An 18,014-nucleotide genomic window follows, 5' to 3' on the forward strand; every position below is an offset into this window, starting at 1 on the left:
CACGAGGGCAGGCTTGCCCATGACTCTTCAGAGAGCAGACTGTCGGTGTGCCCAGAGCCCATCGTACCTTGGATGGAGATGAGTACCTGGAGAAGACTGGATTTGCTTGTCCACCTCTCTGTCCCCTGAAACACAAACAGAACCTCTAGTCCTGTTCAGATGGACACCAGCTCTACCAGGCAATGGGGCCCACAATCACCTTTCCAATCCAGGTCCCCAGCAGGCTGACGCACACTTTCCCATTGTCATACAGGTTGGGGTTCAGACGGCCACTGCACTGGGAGAGGTAGCAAAAGTGGGGGGGCACTGCAGGGTAGATGTTGGGAAGCTGGATGTCAAAAAGGTAGAGGCCATCTTCGTAGGGAGTCCGAGTAGGGCCCTTGATCAGTGCCGAGAAGAGATCCTGGAAGGGATCACAGGAGGGCTGGCATCTGGAGTCCGCTCTCACTTCCTCCCAGAACAGCACAGATCCGAGGAAGGCAGGCAGCACTCCAGAGCCAGAGCCAAGGAGACACCTAAGCCAAGCAGCACTGGCTTTGCGGTGGGAGTGGGAGTGTAGTGTCACAGCTGGAGGGATGGCACTGGCACTGAGGGTCTGAACTCGAAGGCAAAGACTGGCAGAAGTCAGAGGAACTATGATGTCCAAGAAATAAGTACTGTGTGTCTCTAAGTATTTGTGTGCAGCCTTGCCAGGGAACCAGAGTAGAGCAGATAGTAACTGGGAAATGGAGAGGAAGGACCCCCCCACCGCCCCCATGGGGTCTGAGGGGCCCTGGAAGGTGCCTCGAGGACTTCGGAAAGGTCTGCTTTACTTTGTTTCTCTTACTCCCTCAGCAAAGCTGTGTCAGTCTGGGGATTTCCAAAGAGATTTTTCACTAAACCCAAGTGAAACAGATGTCCCTGGGGTCCTTAAGCAAGGCTGGGCATGACAACTTCCACCTGTAATCCCAGCACTTGGGCTGCTGAGTCAGGAGGACCACTGTGAGTTCCTGGCACGGATTTCCAAGGGCAGCTGTGTGTACTGACAAATTGCACAAAGGAGTGCATGCTGAGGTGACAGGAGAGGGCAGTGCTAATTCAGAAAAGCTCCTCTGGAAGGAGCCACTGAGAGTGAGCCAAGGCCTTGGTTCTGTGGGCATGGAGAATGGATAGCAAAGGCAGCCGAACTCCTCCAACCAGGCTCCCTTCTTTCAGAACTACATGGACACAATGCTTCTTTTAAAAGGAAGGACCACCTGGCTCCCTGGTCATGTGGCTGAAAAGCTACATTCTGATACCTTAGGTGACGAGCTGCCATGTCTGGAAACATGGCAAGGTGGTGTTGCTACCTATACCTTAGTGCCCCGTGGCACCTGCCCCCCGCCCCCAAGTTCCCAGAAGCCCACTTGCCATTCTGTCCTCAAAAGTCTTGACCATGATGCCGTCGGGCAGTGAGGTGGCCAGCAGAGCCATCTCCTTCCGAACTGTGCTGAAGAACTTCTTGGCTTCTGGAGGCTGGAACTCGATCTTCTTGAAAGAGTGGTTTGCTGCAGGGGAGAGAATAGTCAAGCCTGGAAGCCATGGAGCCCGGGGGCCTCCCACTATCCCCCAAGACAAAGGTGTGATGATGGCTGGGACAGGAACTCTGGGGGGCACGGGCAAGGACAGTCATTCATGGTGACTCACAGGGTGCAAACTCCAGCACGGAGAACACCTCGCCCTTGGCGCTGGTGAAGGTGACGCCAGGTCTGCCACCACACTGTTGGCAGAGCACAGGTGTCTCACTGGGCCACTCGGCTTTCACTGGTGACTGCACCTCAGGTTTATCCTCCTTGCGTTCTGTGTCGGGCACTGCCTCCATCTTCTCCTCCTCAGCAATGGCCACATTGTCCAGGGTCTTCTTGAGGTTCTCCTGTAGCTTCTTGATATCGTCCAAAAACTTCTTCTCTCGGGTTGGCTTCTCAGGCTCCACAGTAGGTGAGGTGGGGGACCCTGTGAGCAGTTGTTCCACAGTCATGTTCTTGAGGCTCTCCAGGATCTTGATGGCCTCTTTCAGCTCCCGGAAACTCTTGGGAGGCCCATCCTTGCCAGCTTTCTCCATCAGCCCTGCCACGGGGGCAGCCATGGCCACAGCACCCTGGATGGCAGCCGTGGCCGCCTCTTCACTGATTACCACCCCCTTGTCCTCCTCGGGGGCAGCTGGCTGTTCTGTGGGCAGGATGGCGGCCAGGTCTTCTATCTTGGGGTGCTCATCATCCACGAGCCCATTGTCAGTCTCCCAGCTGTCGCTGTCGTCCTCCCACTCATCTGAAGAGGCCCCACTGGTGCTGCCTTCTACAGAGTCGTAGTCTGACTCCTCGATTTCGGACTCAATGTTGTATAAGTGCTAGGGGAAGAGGAGGAAATCCAGACAGAACTCACCTACTGAGGAACGTTGGGGGTCTCCCTCTTTCCTGTCTACAGCTCACTGAAGCCTGGGTGACCCGTTTCCCACTTCCCTGTTCTCCACCTTTCTTCTGAAATCCTGTCTCGGCTGCAAGATCCCCAACTCTCTGCAAGGGACCCTTTGCCCAACTTGTACCCCAAGCAGTACATAAAGCTAAGTTAATGCCTGTACCATCTCCTCTCAGGCTCAGGGTAGCCTGTCAGCATCTGGCCAGCGGGAGTCAGTGAGGATCACAGAGGGATCCTCAGCAAAGCCAGCCTACCGCCAGGACTCAGGCCAGGTACTGGGGTGGTCATAAGGTCTTTGTGGGCTGTACCAGGAGTGAGCAGGTAACCTTACTGGCAGGCAAAGTAGGGGCACTAGAGTTGGTCACACTGTGCCCTGCTTTCCCCTAGAATGGCTGCCAAGGTGAGGGATTCCGTCCATTTGCGCCCCCGTCCCAACTTGTGTACAGCAGGAGTTGGACAACAGGTGGAGGGGTGGGGGTGGGTGCAGCTCAAGTATGGCAGAGGGAAGGGACCAGCTAGGGCCGGTTAGAACTGGGGCTGGCTAGAAATGGGGCTGGCTTTTTCTTCCTCTTCCTTACTGGTCAACAACTGTCCTAGAAACAGTGGCAGGAAATAGCCTGAATTTCCCAGCACACTATGTGGAGATTCTAGATGTCTGGGAACCTCACAGACCTGTGAGATTTGGAAAGCCTCTGTCCCTGTCCTTGGGGCTTATGTGAGAAAGCTATAGAGCCACCTTCAGGGGTGGCCACCAGCCCGGGGTCTGGGTCGTGGCAGCCTTACCTGCGGCAGGATGATGGTTTTCGAGTTGTCAGCCCACACCACTTCCACTTTGCTGCTGACGTCTACTCGGGCTACCTGGCCCACTGAGGGCTGAAGGGCAAAGGGGATGGGGTCAGATGGGTGGAAGGGGAAGCTTCAAGCCCTGAAGGACGGAAGCACTGGTGGGTTCTGTCTAACCACCTCCCGTTCCTGGCACTAGCAGCACCCCCTGCCCCAAGGCAGTGTTCTTTGTGGCTGCCCTGCCTTGGCACTCTTCCCAGTGTGGGTATCCTGTCCTTGTATCTAGACTCTATCTTGACCTTTTCCAACATCCCCAGCTTTTCTTCCAGATCTTAGCTCGAGCTCCATGTCTAACCCTGCCTGGGCACTTCTGTAGTTGACTGTGTCTGGTGCTCACAGCTGCAATGGAGTGTAGCCCTCTAGGGAACCCAATTGCCAGAGTCCACGAAGCTCAAAGCCTTCAAGCGTGTGGGCTCCCTGTCTCTAGTGCAGGCCATGCCAGCCATCCTGGGATACTGAATTGTAGGACTTTCAGGTCTCAGTTCCTGAAGGCACCTGGTGGCAGTGTCAGGGACCGCAGCCATTACCCAGACAGAAGCTGCAGTCCCACAGCAGCGCCCCTACCTCATCCTCCTTGGGCAGAGCCCCATCCTCAGTGTTGCCGATGCGGATGACGATATCAGTAGTGCGGAAGCGAAAGTCAGGGTGGTCAGCGATGTCATAGACACTCACGTCCTCCTCCTCTCCAATGAGCTGTGGCAAAAGCCGGGCTGAATGAGTCAGGGCTTCATTCTTTTACCAGCGCCCACCCAGAGGAAGCAGAACGGCGCTCACCTCCACATCATCCCCACTTGGCCGCAGCTTGAACCACTTCACCATGCAGGTGCGGCCAACATGGTCTCCAGATTGGACCACACCATAGACAGCAGGATCTGGGCAGCTCTGGACTAGGGAAATCAGAGGGACATGACTAGCTCAGGGTGTCTGCCTGCAAACACACTTCAAATCACACAGACCTCCACGTGGAGAGCAGCACTACCTCGCTTGTCTACCACGAAGTCTCCAGGGCAGAACTCGTTGTTGTCCAGGTGATGCACAGGGAAAAGGTCGTTGGAGCGAATATTGCATTCCACAGAGCCATCCTGCCACATCACATCAGCCGAGGTCATCGTGGTTACAACCTCTACAGCTACCCTGTGAAGTGTAGGACATGAGCCAGGCTACAAAAATGTTTCTTGTAGCTAGAGGAGGTGCCTTCCACTCTTCCAGGCCTCCCGGAGTCTCATATGGGCAGGGCTAGTGTCTGGTGTATGTCAAGCTCCACCCACCCAGGCCTACCCTAGCCACCATCATCTGGGGCTGGGAACACCACAAGCTCTTAGAGGGCACAGAGCCTGGGCTACTGAGTCTCTGTGTGCACTGCAAGATGAGGAAGACACTCGGAATTCACCTGTCTCCGGGCTTGAAGTCACGGGTAATCTTATTCTTCTTCCTCTTGTGTTTTCGCTTCAAGTTTTTGATGGACAAGGGAATGCTCTTTTTACGGCCAGTGCCACTGCCACTCTGAGAGGAGGTGGTAGAGCTGGCAGAGGAGGTCACCGAGCTGGTGTCATCTGTATCATCAGCTGCCTCATCATCGGCATCCTGCTCTGCCGAGTGTAGCCCCTCATCTCCACCCTCCTTCAGCAGGAAGGGGGGCAGGGGCTCTCCTGTCTCGTGAAGCTCCTCTGATCCCTCATCCTGCATCTCCACTGGGCTGGCTGATCCGTCAAGTTGCTCCTCGGGGCTGGCAGACCCTACTTCGCTCCCGGCTCTGGCTTCCCCTTTCTTGTCTGGGTCCTCCATGGCATGGTCCCTAGGACACTGGGCATCTGGGGTGCAGGACATGATTCTCACAACCTGTTTCTTCAACAGGCGCTTCACCTACAAGAGCAGAACAAAGGGGAGGGAGTTGTAGACTCAGGCAGGCAGGGGCCTGCGCTGGCCCCAGGCACTTCTGTCTTGGGGAGTAGAGCTGTACACACTTAAGTGGCCAGCAAGGGTCCTCAGGGCTGTTCTCCAAGGCCTAAAGCCCAGACCCACCTTGCTGGCTGTGGAAATGGCTCACAGCCAGTTCTCTGAGTGCCCACACCCACCCACCTCAAGGACATACCTTCTTGGCCATAGAGCCCTCCCCCTGGGCGCAGTTTTTTTCTGGACATTCCCAGGCAATCTTGGCCGGCTCTACCTTGGCTGGGAAGACATACAGACAGCGTTCCCCAAGCTGCCGCTGAGCATGGTCAAAGCATCCGAGACGCTTCACCCTGAAGAGAAAGGACGGGCGTTTGGCAGCACTTCTGAGAGCTCGGTGGGATGCTTGGCTTCCCCATGCATTTATGGCTCGACCAAGAAGAGCTGAGGATGAGCTGGGGTTTTGGGGTGGGGGCACGCTCACCTGCCTAGGTTTTCCTGAGCAATGACAGAAGGTGGGGGGCTGACGCTGTCCGTGCCCCCAGGGCAGAAACTCTTGGTGATCCACGTGACTTTCAATTCTACAACCTGCACCTGAGGACAGTGGATGGAATAGTCTCTTCAAATAGCTGCTCGGAGCCCAGCCCGACACAAACCAATCAATCATTAGGGTTAAAGTTAGGCATGGATAAGTAGATTGCCAGAAGTAGACTTTCAAGGTCTGCAGCACCACATACAGATATACTGTGGCCACCCACCCAGTAGAGTCAGGGCCACTCCAGTCTGCACAAGCAGTGCAAGTGGAGGGATCAGTAACTACCCCAGGACTACGCCTAGGCTGCTCCAATGCTTGAATCTCATTTAGGTCACCAGGGTTTGGGTACTGGGGGGCAGGCCGGAGGGCAGCAGTGTAGTCCTAGGACCTGGAGCTTACAATTCTACCCCTCACCCCACCAGTTATGTCCTTACCTCCTCCACTACCACACGGAACTTGCTCTTGGTGCTGAGCACAGGCTTGACCCCTGAGAGCCACTGGACACTGGAGAAGATCTTGGCTGGGCCAATAAGTACTTGGCCTGGGTAGAAGCCATAGGAGTCATCAAAGAAGAGACCCTGCAGGATTCGAGGGCAGAGGAAAGTGCACAGTAGTCAGCTGTAGTGTGACTTACCTTGTGTCCCTGGCACATTAATGGATGCCTGGTTGCTAGTAAACTGGCTGTTTAAGGATCTCTAGCTGTTAAGACTGTTTGGGGTTGGGGATTTAGCTCAGTGGTAGAGCGCTTGCCTAGGAAGCGCAAGGCCCTGGGTTCGATCCCCAGCTCCGAAAAAAAGAACCAAAAAAAAAAAAAGAAAAAAAGAAAAAAAAAAAAAAAAGACTGTTTAACACTAGGCCTTCAGTGTTGGTTGCCTCTTGGATTTCTGGAAACGGGATAGGTGGATAGGTTTACAAAAGCCAGGCAAGGCAGAGAAAAAGGGTGAGGGGTTGGCAGAGTGAGAGAAGCCAGTTGGTGCAGAAGACATGGTTAGGAGACAGATGAGTCATGAGCAGATAGGCTACAATGGTTGTTATAGTTTGGAGCTGATAGTGTTGGGAACACTGGGAGAAAGGACTGTTTAAGCAGAAACATTTGAAGTGGCTGGGCTGGAAACTGGGAGGAGGGCTAGCAGGGAGTTAAGGAACTGGTTACTGTTTTTCTTTTTCTTTTTTCTTTTTTTCGGAGCTGGGGACCGAACCCAAGGCCTTGCGCTTGCTAGGCAAGCACTCTGCCACTGAGCTAAATCCCCACCCCTGGTTACTGTTCTTAAAAGCCATCTTACATTAGCCCTCCTTGGCTAGTCGCATGACATGGCATCTAGGATGGCCGGAGCATAGTCTACAGAGAATATATTTCCCAAGCCTGGTGCAAACCAGGTGCTAGTAATCATATTAAAATGCACTGCAGACTGTTCCAGGCCTTAACAGGCTCTCAGGCAACGCAGGGCTGGTGGTCAGGGTCACACACTCAGAAGCAAAGCCCTAGAGAGCAATAGCACACACTTGTTTAATACGACGTCTCTAGTATGAACTACGTCCGTGTGTTACTGTGCTGCATTCCTGCTGGGCAAAGTGACTGTGTGCTGAAGGGTGAGAGACAAGGCTGACAGTGTGGTGTCACACCGGCAATCCTAGCACTCAGGAGCTGAGAGTTTGTGTTGGAGGCTGGCCCAAGCTATAGAACAAACTGGAAAACAAAACAAGTGGCCCTCGGAGAGGTAAAGAGCAGAGGACCCACACACATGACGACTCACAGTCCTCTTCCCCCAGTACCAGGGACCTGACCTTTCTTTGCCTCCACACACGTTCCATGGACATGGTGTGCATTTCCTTTTCTCTGATTTTCTCATAAAATGAATCTTACCCCACCTCATCCCACCTCAGCCAACCACCCAAGTGAGACTAGTAACAAATTAGTGTTTAATGCCCCTACCCAAGCCTCAAGCAGCTCTGGTGCCCTCTTCCCCTGGCCTCACAACCTTGCCCAGCCTCGCACAGTCCTCATGTCTAAGCAGCTGAGGAACAGACATGATGACTCCCTTCTGGCAGAGCAAACGTACCGAGTCGCTGACGTGAGGGCAGACATCGTAGAGTTTGGCACCATCTTCAGTGTTCATGGAGCACCTGAAACAGACAGAGGCTTGGTCTCCACCAGGGCACAGTAAGCACCAAACACCAAGGACCAGAGGCCCTGAGACTAGAGCATCCCCAGAACACGCCATTCATCTTCCACCTACGGCTCAGCCTCTGCCACAGCACAGGAGCACAGCTCCATCTGAGTGCCCGCCACTACTAACACTGCAGAACAGAGATGTCCAAATGAAACACCTCACCAAGCTCAGATACCAAAGCCTGAGCTGTAGAGGGGGTGGACAGGAGTTACCACGGGGATACAGGTGCTGAATGCCAGCACCATCCATTACCGTCTGGGACCACCCCTGACCTCACAGCGCTGGAGACTCAGGCGGCTGTCCCTAAGCTGACACCTACCTGGCCCCATTGGACAGTTTGAGGATGATCTGGTTCTTCAAGTCATAGACCTTCCCCAGCCAGCAGTCATAGGCGATATAGTCTCCATACATGAAGGGCTGCAGATCAAGGACATGGCACTGAGCTAGGACACACACCACAGAGCCGAGAGTCTTCTTGACCCCAGTAGGATGTAAAAGGTTCTGAACGATGTATTAACACTGCATTCCACGTCCCTTCTCCTGAGCAGGCAGAGGAACTGTGGGCTCCTAGCAACGGGAGTGTCCCACAGTGGCAGAGGAACCAGCACGAGGAGGTTGGCATGGTTGGGAGGTGGCTTTGTGGATAGGTAGAGACCATGAATAAAGGTCAATCCACTGAGAACACTGAGCGCAGTGAACTTGCTGTTAAAAAGTGTTCAGCAAACAGAAGCCATCCCAAAGGAGCTTCCTCATTTGGGACAATTGAAGGGAAAAGTGATGAGAGTACTGAATTATAAGCAGTCGAATAAGTGCATACTCATAAAAATGAATGAGCAAAGAAACAGGGCAGTAGGCACAGCCCTTCCACACAGAAGAATGCCAACCAACAGAAACAAGGGAACAATGACTTAAGGAAGACACCACGTGTGACTGTCAGAGGCATGGCCTCTTTAAATGGCAATGTTCCCAAGACTAAGGCTTGCAGATGGCGGACTAACACGGAGTCTGATGTGTGGAACATAATTACTGACTGGGGGGTAAAGGATGACCTCACAGTGGAGAGGACTATGAAGATCAACATGACCTGCATGCAGAGTAAGCACCCCAGCAGTAGAGTAGCACTGGACATTAAAAAAAAGTCTACACATTGGGGCTGGAGAGATGGCTCAGTGGTTAAGAACACTGCCTGCATGGGGCTGGGGATTTAGCTCAGTGGTAGAGCGCTTACCTAGGAAGCGCAAGGCCCTGGGTTCGGTCCCCAGCTCCGGGGGGGGGGGGGGGGGGGGAAGCACTGCCTGCTCTTCCAAAGGTCCTGAGTTCAATTCCCAACAACCACATGGTGGCTCACAACCATCTGTAATGAGATCTGATGCCCTCTTCTGGTGTGTCTGAGGACAGCTACAGTGCACACATATACATAAAATAAATGCATAGTTCTTTAAAAAAAAAAAAATAAAGCCTACACACAGCTGCACAGCACCAAGGCATGCTGGGAGTCTGTCCATGAGGCATTATCACGCACAAGCTTTTGCAGTATCACCGTCCAGGATGTGGAAGGACATCCAGATGGGAAAGAAAAACTGACAGGTAAATGCCAGGTGTGTTCCTGGATAGCCTCAGGGGGAAAGCACAGCCGGGCAATCTGAAGGTCAGGCAGTGTGCGTGTGGTGTGACCACGGACTCCTCCGTCTACAGGCTGTATCCGAATTGTGGAAAGTAGAGAATGTAGTGAGCAGGGGCTCTGGGGGCTTTCAGATGGTTCAGGAGGTGAAGATGATGGGGCTCTGTGGGGAGGTCAGCAGATGCACACTGGAGAGGGGGCACACAGACTTAGCCCTTCTGGGTAAGTTGAAAGTCCTTTTCACAAGACAAAGGAATGTTTTGCTGTTGTTCGTATATGTATGAGTACTCTGCTGCATGAGTGTATGTGTGCCACGTGGGTGCCATATTCTCAGAGGTCAAAGGGCAGAGCTGGATCCTCTGGATCTGTGTCTTGCCTATGGGGCCATCCATCTCTTCTTCCTTCTTGGTGCTAAGTGTTGGCTGGAGACGGAGAGATGGCTCAGCAGTTACGAGCACTGTCCTCTCTTGCTGGGGACCTGGCTAACTCCCTCTTCTGGTATCAGCACGCAAGTGGTACACAGACTGTATGCATGCAAAAACGCCCCACACAGCAAACAAGCAAGCAAGCAAAACCGTGTCTGTCTGTGGTAGTGAGAAACAAGTAAAGTCCTGATCTGCACTGAGGCCGCGGCAGAGGGGGCAGACCCTGATGACCTCATGTCCAGTAGCTCACACGCAAGGGCAACACCAAGGCTGCACTTGGCAGGAGCAGCACGGAGACCATACAGCCAAGATAAGCGGCCACCACTCACCCAGATGTGCTGGAGGTCCTTGCTGTTGACAGGGTAAATGATGCAGTTGGTGCCAATGAGCTTGACGGCACAGTCAATGTTGACGTCTATCACTGTGCCACACTGACTGTCCTAGGGGAAGAAGGAAAAATTCACACGGTTGCACTAGGAGACCCCAAACAGACACTCCCTAGTGATCTTCACTCCCCAACAAAGCAGCTCTGCTCCAAACAAGAGTGGGAGCAGACAGACTCAACAGCCCGATGGGATGGGGATGAGGGGCTGACTCACAGTTGAGCGCATGTGCCGGACCACATCCCGGGGCACCACAGAGCGGTCCTCCAGTTTCAGCTGTAAAGAAAACATGAATGAGAGGCCTGGAAACAGCAGACCTGAGGCAGAACGCACTCCACTCAGGTGCATCCCGCCAGGGGCAGACAAGGGAACCTTTTATCTGTATTCAGTCCTTCTCTCAGTGTCTTACCCTCTGACCTTGGCTCATCAGTGCTCAGAAGTGGTTGGAGGACTGGCATGACACTGGGCAGTGGCCAGTCACCATGAAGCCAGCTGTCACTGGACACCACCCTCCTAATCTGGGTTATCCTGCCTGCCCAGCTGCAGCCTGCTCCTTATCTGTGACATTGCACAGCCTGTCCTGACCCAAGTGAACCCCCAGAACTGCCACCTACTGCTGCTGGGTGGCCTCAGCCTCTACAGCCCAGGCAGAGCTGCCTCTCTGCCAGGCTGATTCGTCTTCTCTGTTCTCGAGTCTCCAAATCTGGATTGTTCTGCCATGGAGCAACCCGTGAGTGATTGCTCCAGGACTGGCAAGCACACACCAGGGAGAGCTGCCCTCAAGCTCTACCCAGCTCTCAATAACATCAGCAAAGGCCTCTCTGCTCTCAACTGAGAAAGGTGACTGCAGAGGAACAAGATGGAAACGCTGGGGAGGAGTACAAGGTCACCACAGCTTTGAGGAGGACAACTAAAACACACTCTACAAGTAGGCTATGACTTAGAGGGAAGCAATGAAGCACCACGATAAGTAGGAATGCACAAACTGCCACAGGGACCCAGACCTGTTCCAGATGACAACGTGGTGATCGGTGTTAGCCTACTGCTTCCATGGTACCTCTGCAGCCAGCACTGGGACCCGTGACAGGATTGAAGCCACAAACAGAGCCCAAGTGCATACACATACAGCTCCTACCATCACCCATGGCTGCCTGACTCCTGGCTTCAAGGCACTGGAGGGAATGCAGAGAGGCTGGTGCCCCTTCTAACTGTAAAGACACTTTGTGCCTGCCCCACCTTAACTGCCTCTTAGCTTAGACTTCGAGACACCACCAATCAGGGGCCTAAGTCATCACAGAAAGCAAAGGTGCACATGGGAGGGAAATTCAAAGAGTGAGAGGCTTGAAGAGAGCCATGAGCTGAGTCTGCAGGTCATGCCCCTAGTGGCCTTTGTCAGGTCCAGGCACTGCTAGGGGAGGAGGGGATATACATGTACAGGCTTCGATTGACCAGAACAACCTTACACAGGGCATGTGGGACGGAGGCCCTAGTTCTACACTGAATGTGGGGGGATCTTATGGAAGCGTGACCTCCCCAACGCTGCTCGGCTCTCCACCTGGAAACCATCCTCAGGAGCTCTCTCCTCTAATCTTGCATGGCAAGGAGCCCCAACTCCCCAGAGCCCTGCTGGCACTGGGAGTGGCAGGGAGGAAGAGATGGGGAGGAAGAGGGGTTGGTTACTATGTGTCACTCCCTTGGCCTTGCCAGTCTTGCAGGGGGACAAGCAAGGCTACCCATCATCCTCTGTGACTTTCCTCTTCACTCCCTTGTCTTTCTCCAAGACTTTCTTTTTTTTTTTTTCTTTTCGGAGCTGGGGACCGAACCCAGGGCCTTGCGCTTGCTAGGCAAGTGCTCTACCACTGAGCTAAATCCCCAACCCCTTCTCCAAGACTTTCAAATATACTTATGTAGCCTGGGTACCCCCACACGGCACTGCTCTATCCTAGTGACTCCTTCCTTTCCTTCCTTGCCCCAACATGGGCTGTCTGCTCCTCAAAGCCCTCAATGCTCCCATTCTGTTAGGACCTGCTGTGGCTCTGGGGAGCTTCGCTTCCTCTGCTCTGCTCACGATGGTACCAGGCTGGTTTCTGAACACTCTATACATTACCCTTGAAGTGCCCACAACTCCATGAAGTACACGCTACCACCATCCAGTCAGCAATTTTACAGGTAACAGAGAAAGCTACATGTCCAAGGTCACACAATTCATAGAAGCAACACAGCCTGGCTCCTGTGCTCTCTCTCTGCATCACACAGACATTGACACTTTCTGAGAGTTGCAGAGAGGTAAACCGTACTTCCAGTGGCTCCACACATTTTCAAACAGAGCTTTGCCGTTTTAAAAAGCATTGGAGGCATCTGTGGTGGGGTCTGACTGTAGTCCTCACAAACCCCCCTAAGGCTCCATCCCTGGGTCTAGGCAATGGGCTTGCTCTCCAGTTCCCTTCATCTGGAAAGGTCAGGTACTTAAGTCACATGTGTCAGACATCACCAGGAAGTGAGCACCAGTGGGCACTGTACCTATGAATTAAAAGTCCAAGTCCCTACTTCCAAGGAGTGCCCTGCATCCATTCCAGCACAGATAGAGTTGAGAAGGCATAGACTTCAACTGTCTAGACAGCCTCTAAAATGCTAGCACTGCCTTTCTGCAGGGTGCCAGCTGTTTGCTGTCAAAATGGGCAAGTTCATGACACCAGGGAAAGCGATGTTTGCCCTGGCTAGCCGGACGCTACTCCGGACGCAAAGAACATCGACGACAGCACCTCAGACTGACCAGGAAAAGTGACCACTGCCATGGCAAGGAGAAGATTGCCAAAAAAAATCCAAGATCAAGGTCTTTGTCAAAATTTATAAGTATAATCACTTCATGCCTACAGGCACTCTGTGGATATCCTTCGAAGGAAACTGTTGTCAACAAGGATGGCTTTTGGGGTTGGGGATTTAGCTCAGTGGTAGAGCGCTTGCTTAGGAAGCGCAAGGCCCTGGGTTCGGTCCCCAGCTCCGGAAAAAAAAAAAAAACAAACAAAAAACAAGGATGGCTTTAGAGACTCAGCTCTGACACGTGAGGCCAGGGGAGGCCAAGGCCAGTTTGAGAACCAATACAAGACAGGGAGAACAAACGGTTTTTCTACAAGCTTCACTCTTAGGTATATTTTTGTTTTTATCATTAAAAAAGAAGAAAGAGGGGGGGAAGAGGAGGAGGAAGAAGAGGAAGAGGAGGAGGAAGAAGAGGAGGAGGAGGAGGTAGAAGAGGAGGAGAAGGAGAAGCAGCAGCAGCAGCAGCAGCAGCAGCAGCAGCAGCAGCAGCAGCAGTTCCTCAGAGAGTTTGCCAGCCAGCATCTAGCATTTCCTGGAAAGCACCAGTGAATGTTAAGTTTCGGAACAGCAGAAAATAAGCCTTGACTCCGACTGCTAACTTCTGCCTGGGGGCAGTCATGGGGGTCATCATGTAATGGCATGGAACAGAGCAAGGGGCAGTCTCTGCTGCCTCTTCTGAAAACAATTCAAGGCCATTCTGTGGAGAAGGGGAGTTCAGCTTTAAGGCACCCACTGCCCAGACAACACTGATGTTGTCTGAGTGTCAGCCTCTGCTCTGCCCGGCTGCTGCTCCAGCTCTGGCAGTGAGGAAAGCAGAGCAGACACAGGCCAGGCTGTGTTCAGAGCTAAAAAAAGGCAACATGGGGGTTGTAAAGGGGTCACTCTGACCATATACCTGTGTGAGTAAGGCAGTGTCTGGAGGTTGGCAGGGTTTAAAAGGGACAGAGAAGTTACTCAGGCCTTAAGGGAGGAACCCTGAGCAAGGCGGAAGGACCTGTGGGCCTGAGCCAAGGTTACACATCTGGATCACCTGCCTGGGAAGGGAAGGCAGTGAGGGGTTCTGTGATTTTCAGCGGGGAGCCACTCTGTCCTCTCTCTATCCTAGGGACACAGGACAGTTCCTGTGACAATGACAGGTCGAGAACCCCCCCCCCCCCCCACACACACCGGCTGCTTAGAACACTGAGAAAACAAGATGGGTCAAAAGTCATTTCCATTACCTCTACTCTCCCACCCCATCCCCATTTTTTTTTTAATTAACTTGAGTATTTCTTATATACATTTAGAGTGTTATTCCCCCACCCCCATTTAAGATAGGCTCTTATTGTGTAGCTCTGGTTGGCCTGAACTCAGAGGTCTCCCTGCCTCGGCCTCTTGAGGGCTGGGATTACAGCTATATGCCACATGCTCGAGATCTCATTCTCTCTCTCTCTCTCTCTCTCTCTCTCTCTCTCTCTCTCATTTTAGTATTTATGTGTATCTGTGTTTCTGTGCACACATGTGTGTAGTACCTATGGAGGCCAGAAGAGAGTGTTCAATCACCTGAAACTGGAGTTAGAAGCAGTTGTGTACTCCCTGACATGGGTGCTGGGAACCAATGTCCTCTGGAAGGGCAGCTGTCACTCAACAGCCCAGTCATTCTACAGCCTATTTTACTTTTTTAAAAATTAAAAATAAAAATTGTCGGGGCTGGAGAGATGGCTCAGTGGTTAAGAGCACTGTCTGCTCTTCCAGAGGTCCTGAGTTCAAATCCCAGCAACAACATGGTGGCTCACAACCATCTATAATCAGGTCTGGTACCCTCTTCTGACCCGCAGGTGCATTACATGCAGGCAGAAAGCTGTATGATATATACATAATAAATAAATATTAAAAAAATAAAATTTAAATAAATAAATAAAAAATTGTCAGGGCTCCCCAGCTCTCACATGGCAGCTCTCAACCATCGGTAACTCCAGTTCCAGGGGCTCCAGTATCACCTTCGGCTTCCTGGGCTGGGCATTACACATAAGTGGTACACACACATGCATGCAGGTAAAGCAACCATACACATAAAATAATAAATAATACTAATACTACTAATAATAATAAATAAATAAAACGGAAAACGACATGAGGACACCGGATACCATACTGACCCCCAGCCTCCACAAACACAGGGGGGAGAGAGTGCACCCACGCACAACTGTACAGAGATGAGGGAAGGGCTGTGGTCCCAGGAAGACGCTGCTGTAGAGTGAGCAGGCCGTTCTCACTGATTGGGCTTCCAGAGGCCCATCTGCTAAAGAGGCCACCTCCTCCAACCTCCCTGGCTGCTCTTGTGCCTGAGCTATCCTGCTCCCAGTCTGGAAGCTCAGTTATTAAACTGACCTTGGTCAATCAGGTGCACTAAACATTTCCTGTATAAAAACTTCCAATTGGGCTGGAGAGATGGCTCAGTGGTTAAGAGCACTGACAGCTCTTCCCGAGATCCTGAGTTCAATTCCCAGCAACCACATGGTGGCTCACAACCATCTGTAATACGATTTGATGAACTCTTCTGGTGTCTCTGAAGACAGATACAGATACAGTGTACATAAAATAAATAAATATAAAAAAAAATAAAGCCAGCAAGAAGTCTTTAAAAAAAAAAAACAAAAAAAAACTTCCAATTGGCTGAAAACAGAAGGAAGCTAAAGTAAGACAATTGCAGATAACAGGCTCCCCACCCAAGGCAGAGCTGCTAGAAGGCCACAGGAAGTTATTTAAGCATTTCATTTCTAATTCCGTGCATCTAAGTACATCTGTGTGTGGGCATGTGCACATGAGTGCAGGTGTCCAGAATCCCTGGAGCTCTAGTTACAGTCAACTGTAAGCCACCTGACATCAACCCTGGGTCCTATGCAAGAGCCATCTCTCCAGTCCCCACAGGGAAGCCACCAGCCACACCACTGTCACTCACCTCTAGTCAAAACCAGTAAAGCCAAATAGGTGTGGCCAGGCTTCAATCTCAGAGCAAGAAATCTCCCAGGGCATTGGTGTTTAGGACCAAGTCTCTCTTGGGAGCAGGAGCACCCAGGGCCAGCTGAGCCTCACACCTGCTGAAGCTTGATAATCAAGGGTTAGAAGGATAAACTGCCTGCTGGGCCCTTACTACATCCCTGGAAGAGTGGAAAACAGGGACATTTTGTAGTGGACCCTGTTTTAGACTTGTGTCCCAAGAGTGAGGTGTTCTCTGCTCCTCAACCCCTGACTGACCTAGGCCACACAGGGACTGAAGCCTATTCACATGGCCAGGACTCCAGCCACTCCCTGAAGTAACACTAGGACAGGCTTGCATAGTCCTAAATGTGTTTGCTACTTCCCAAGGACATAAATAAGCTACCTACCCTCAGAGCCTGAGCTGGGTCTGAGCCCCAGCCACACAGCTGAAGAGAGAAGTGAGGACTAGGGGTGTGTTAGGAAAGCATGCCCCTTCCCTTGCACTCTGTGGGCCTCTGGTGTGGAGGCCTTGCTCAGCTTACTGTAGATCCTGCCTCCAGCTCTGCAGTCCCTGGAGGGCCTCCTGCAGTTGCATGTCTGTAGCCCCATTCCTCAGTGCACTGCCCTGCCTCACTGTAAGGGCCTAGCCTTCATCTAACTAAGTGGCCTGGGAAGCTCCCCATGCTAGACTGAAGGATCCATTCCTCTGTGGAAATCTAAAAATGTGTTGGAAATCCTGTATCAGCAGACGCCACAGCTGGTTTTCAAACCATGGGTCCTGGCCAGCATTGGAAGAACAGAGTATCTGTATGCCTTATATACACAGGGAGGGTAGATGCTATTTGGAGGAAGTCTTCACTTGTACATTATGAACACATTCATGTCCTGTGTCACAAAATGAATTCTTTACTCTGGGTCACTGTCATAAAGCTTGGGAAGCTTGAGAATCCTCATTCCACCCAAGTCTCTGCCTGCCACTCGTGGCCAGCCCAGCAGAGAGAGACTTCCCCTTACCAGCAACCAAACACCCACAACCACAGCATCTATACGTTCACACTTAGATGCTTTCTGTGGAAACCCATACGTCTGGCCGCCCTTGAAATGGCCCTGCATTGCCTAGAGCAACAACTGAAGGGGCGGCAGAAAAGCAGAACTTCCTGTTTGCTGGAGCCAGGCCCCTCTTTCAGTGTCTCCCCAACTCCACACTAAAATGGGCATGTGACTGGTCAGGGATTCCAGCTTGTGGAGAGTAAGGGCTTTTGGGGCAGTTAAGCTCCATGTGGCTCAGTTGGTGGGAACTCAGCCATCAGCATCTGGAGTGAGAATGGAAGACTTGACTAGCAGTGCACACTTGGCCAGGGAGGGGATGAGGAAAGAAACAAAATGCTGGCCTAGTGTGGTGGTGATGTATTCCTTTAATCCTAGCAGTTGGGATAGAAGCAGGAGAACTTCTGTGAGTTTGAGGCCAGCCTGATTTATAGTGCTAGTTCCAGACCAGCTGACATCATAGTGACATCTTACCTCAAAGACAGATAAATAGATATAGACACATACAGTTTTAAAAGTATTTGAACTCTCATTCTCATTATTATTTATTGACATCTTTGGCTAGAACATTACAAATATACAATCCAGGAATCATCCCATAGAAGGTTCAGGCCGGGTTCCACCAAGTCCACCAATAGTTTTTGAATGTTTCCTGTAGATTCATATGATACAAGAAGGTAAATACAAGCCCAGCATGCACAAGGCCCTAGCTTTGATCCCCCAGAAAAGGAAGGAATAACAGGGTAGAAAGGTAAAGTGTTTAAAATGGTGAGCACAGGGACTTGGTGGCAGAGATGGAAGTGGAGAATGTGCAATCAGAAGAAACAGGAGTGAAGAAGTAAAAATGAAAGGTTAGAAAGCACCCAGGCACGGTGCTGTGCATCTGTC

The 18,014-nt window shown here is 51.9% G+C and overlaps 1 protein-coding gene across 3 annotated transcripts in view; it reads right to left on the reverse strand.

Annotated features, from left to right (window-relative positions):
- Window positions 1-18,014, reverse strand: part of Ube2o (ubiquitin-conjugating enzyme E2O) — a 47,298-nt gene that overhangs the window by 2,134 nt on the left and 27,150 nt on the right. For 2 of the 3 annotated variants that reach the window (XR_015630695.1, NM_001427322.1), the window contains 16 exon segments: window positions 10,518-10,577; window positions 10,248-10,358; window positions 8,192-8,289; window positions 7,762-7,825; window positions 6,136-6,279; window positions 5,651-5,760; window positions 5,369-5,519; window positions 4,667-5,139; window positions 4,256-4,410; window positions 4,051-4,163; window positions 3,841-3,969; window positions 3,217-3,306; window positions 1,666-2,365; window positions 1,390-1,526; window positions 200-403; window positions 68-125 (listed from right to left, as the gene is read on the reverse strand). Coding sequence is in view for 2 of the 3 variants with exons in the window: in NM_001427322.1 (NP_001414251.1) it covers window positions 68-125; window positions 200-403; window positions 1,390-1,526; window positions 1,666-2,365; window positions 3,217-3,306; window positions 3,841-3,969; window positions 4,051-4,163; window positions 4,256-4,410; window positions 4,667-5,139; window positions 5,369-5,519; window positions 5,651-5,760; window positions 6,136-6,279; window positions 7,762-7,825; window positions 8,192-8,289; window positions 10,248-10,358; window positions 10,518-10,577 (2,797 nt within the window). In the remaining variant the exon portion in view is untranslated. 3 annotated transcript variants of the gene reach the window in all.

The sequence above is a fragment of the Rattus norvegicus genome, chromosome 10 (genome assembly GCF_021556685.1).
Source record: "Rattus norvegicus strain SHRSP/BbbUtx chromosome 10, alternate assembly SHRSP_T2T, whole genome shotgun sequence".
In the NCBI taxonomy this organism is placed as follows: domain Eukaryota; kingdom Metazoa; phylum Chordata; class Mammalia; order Rodentia; family Muridae; genus Rattus; species Rattus norvegicus.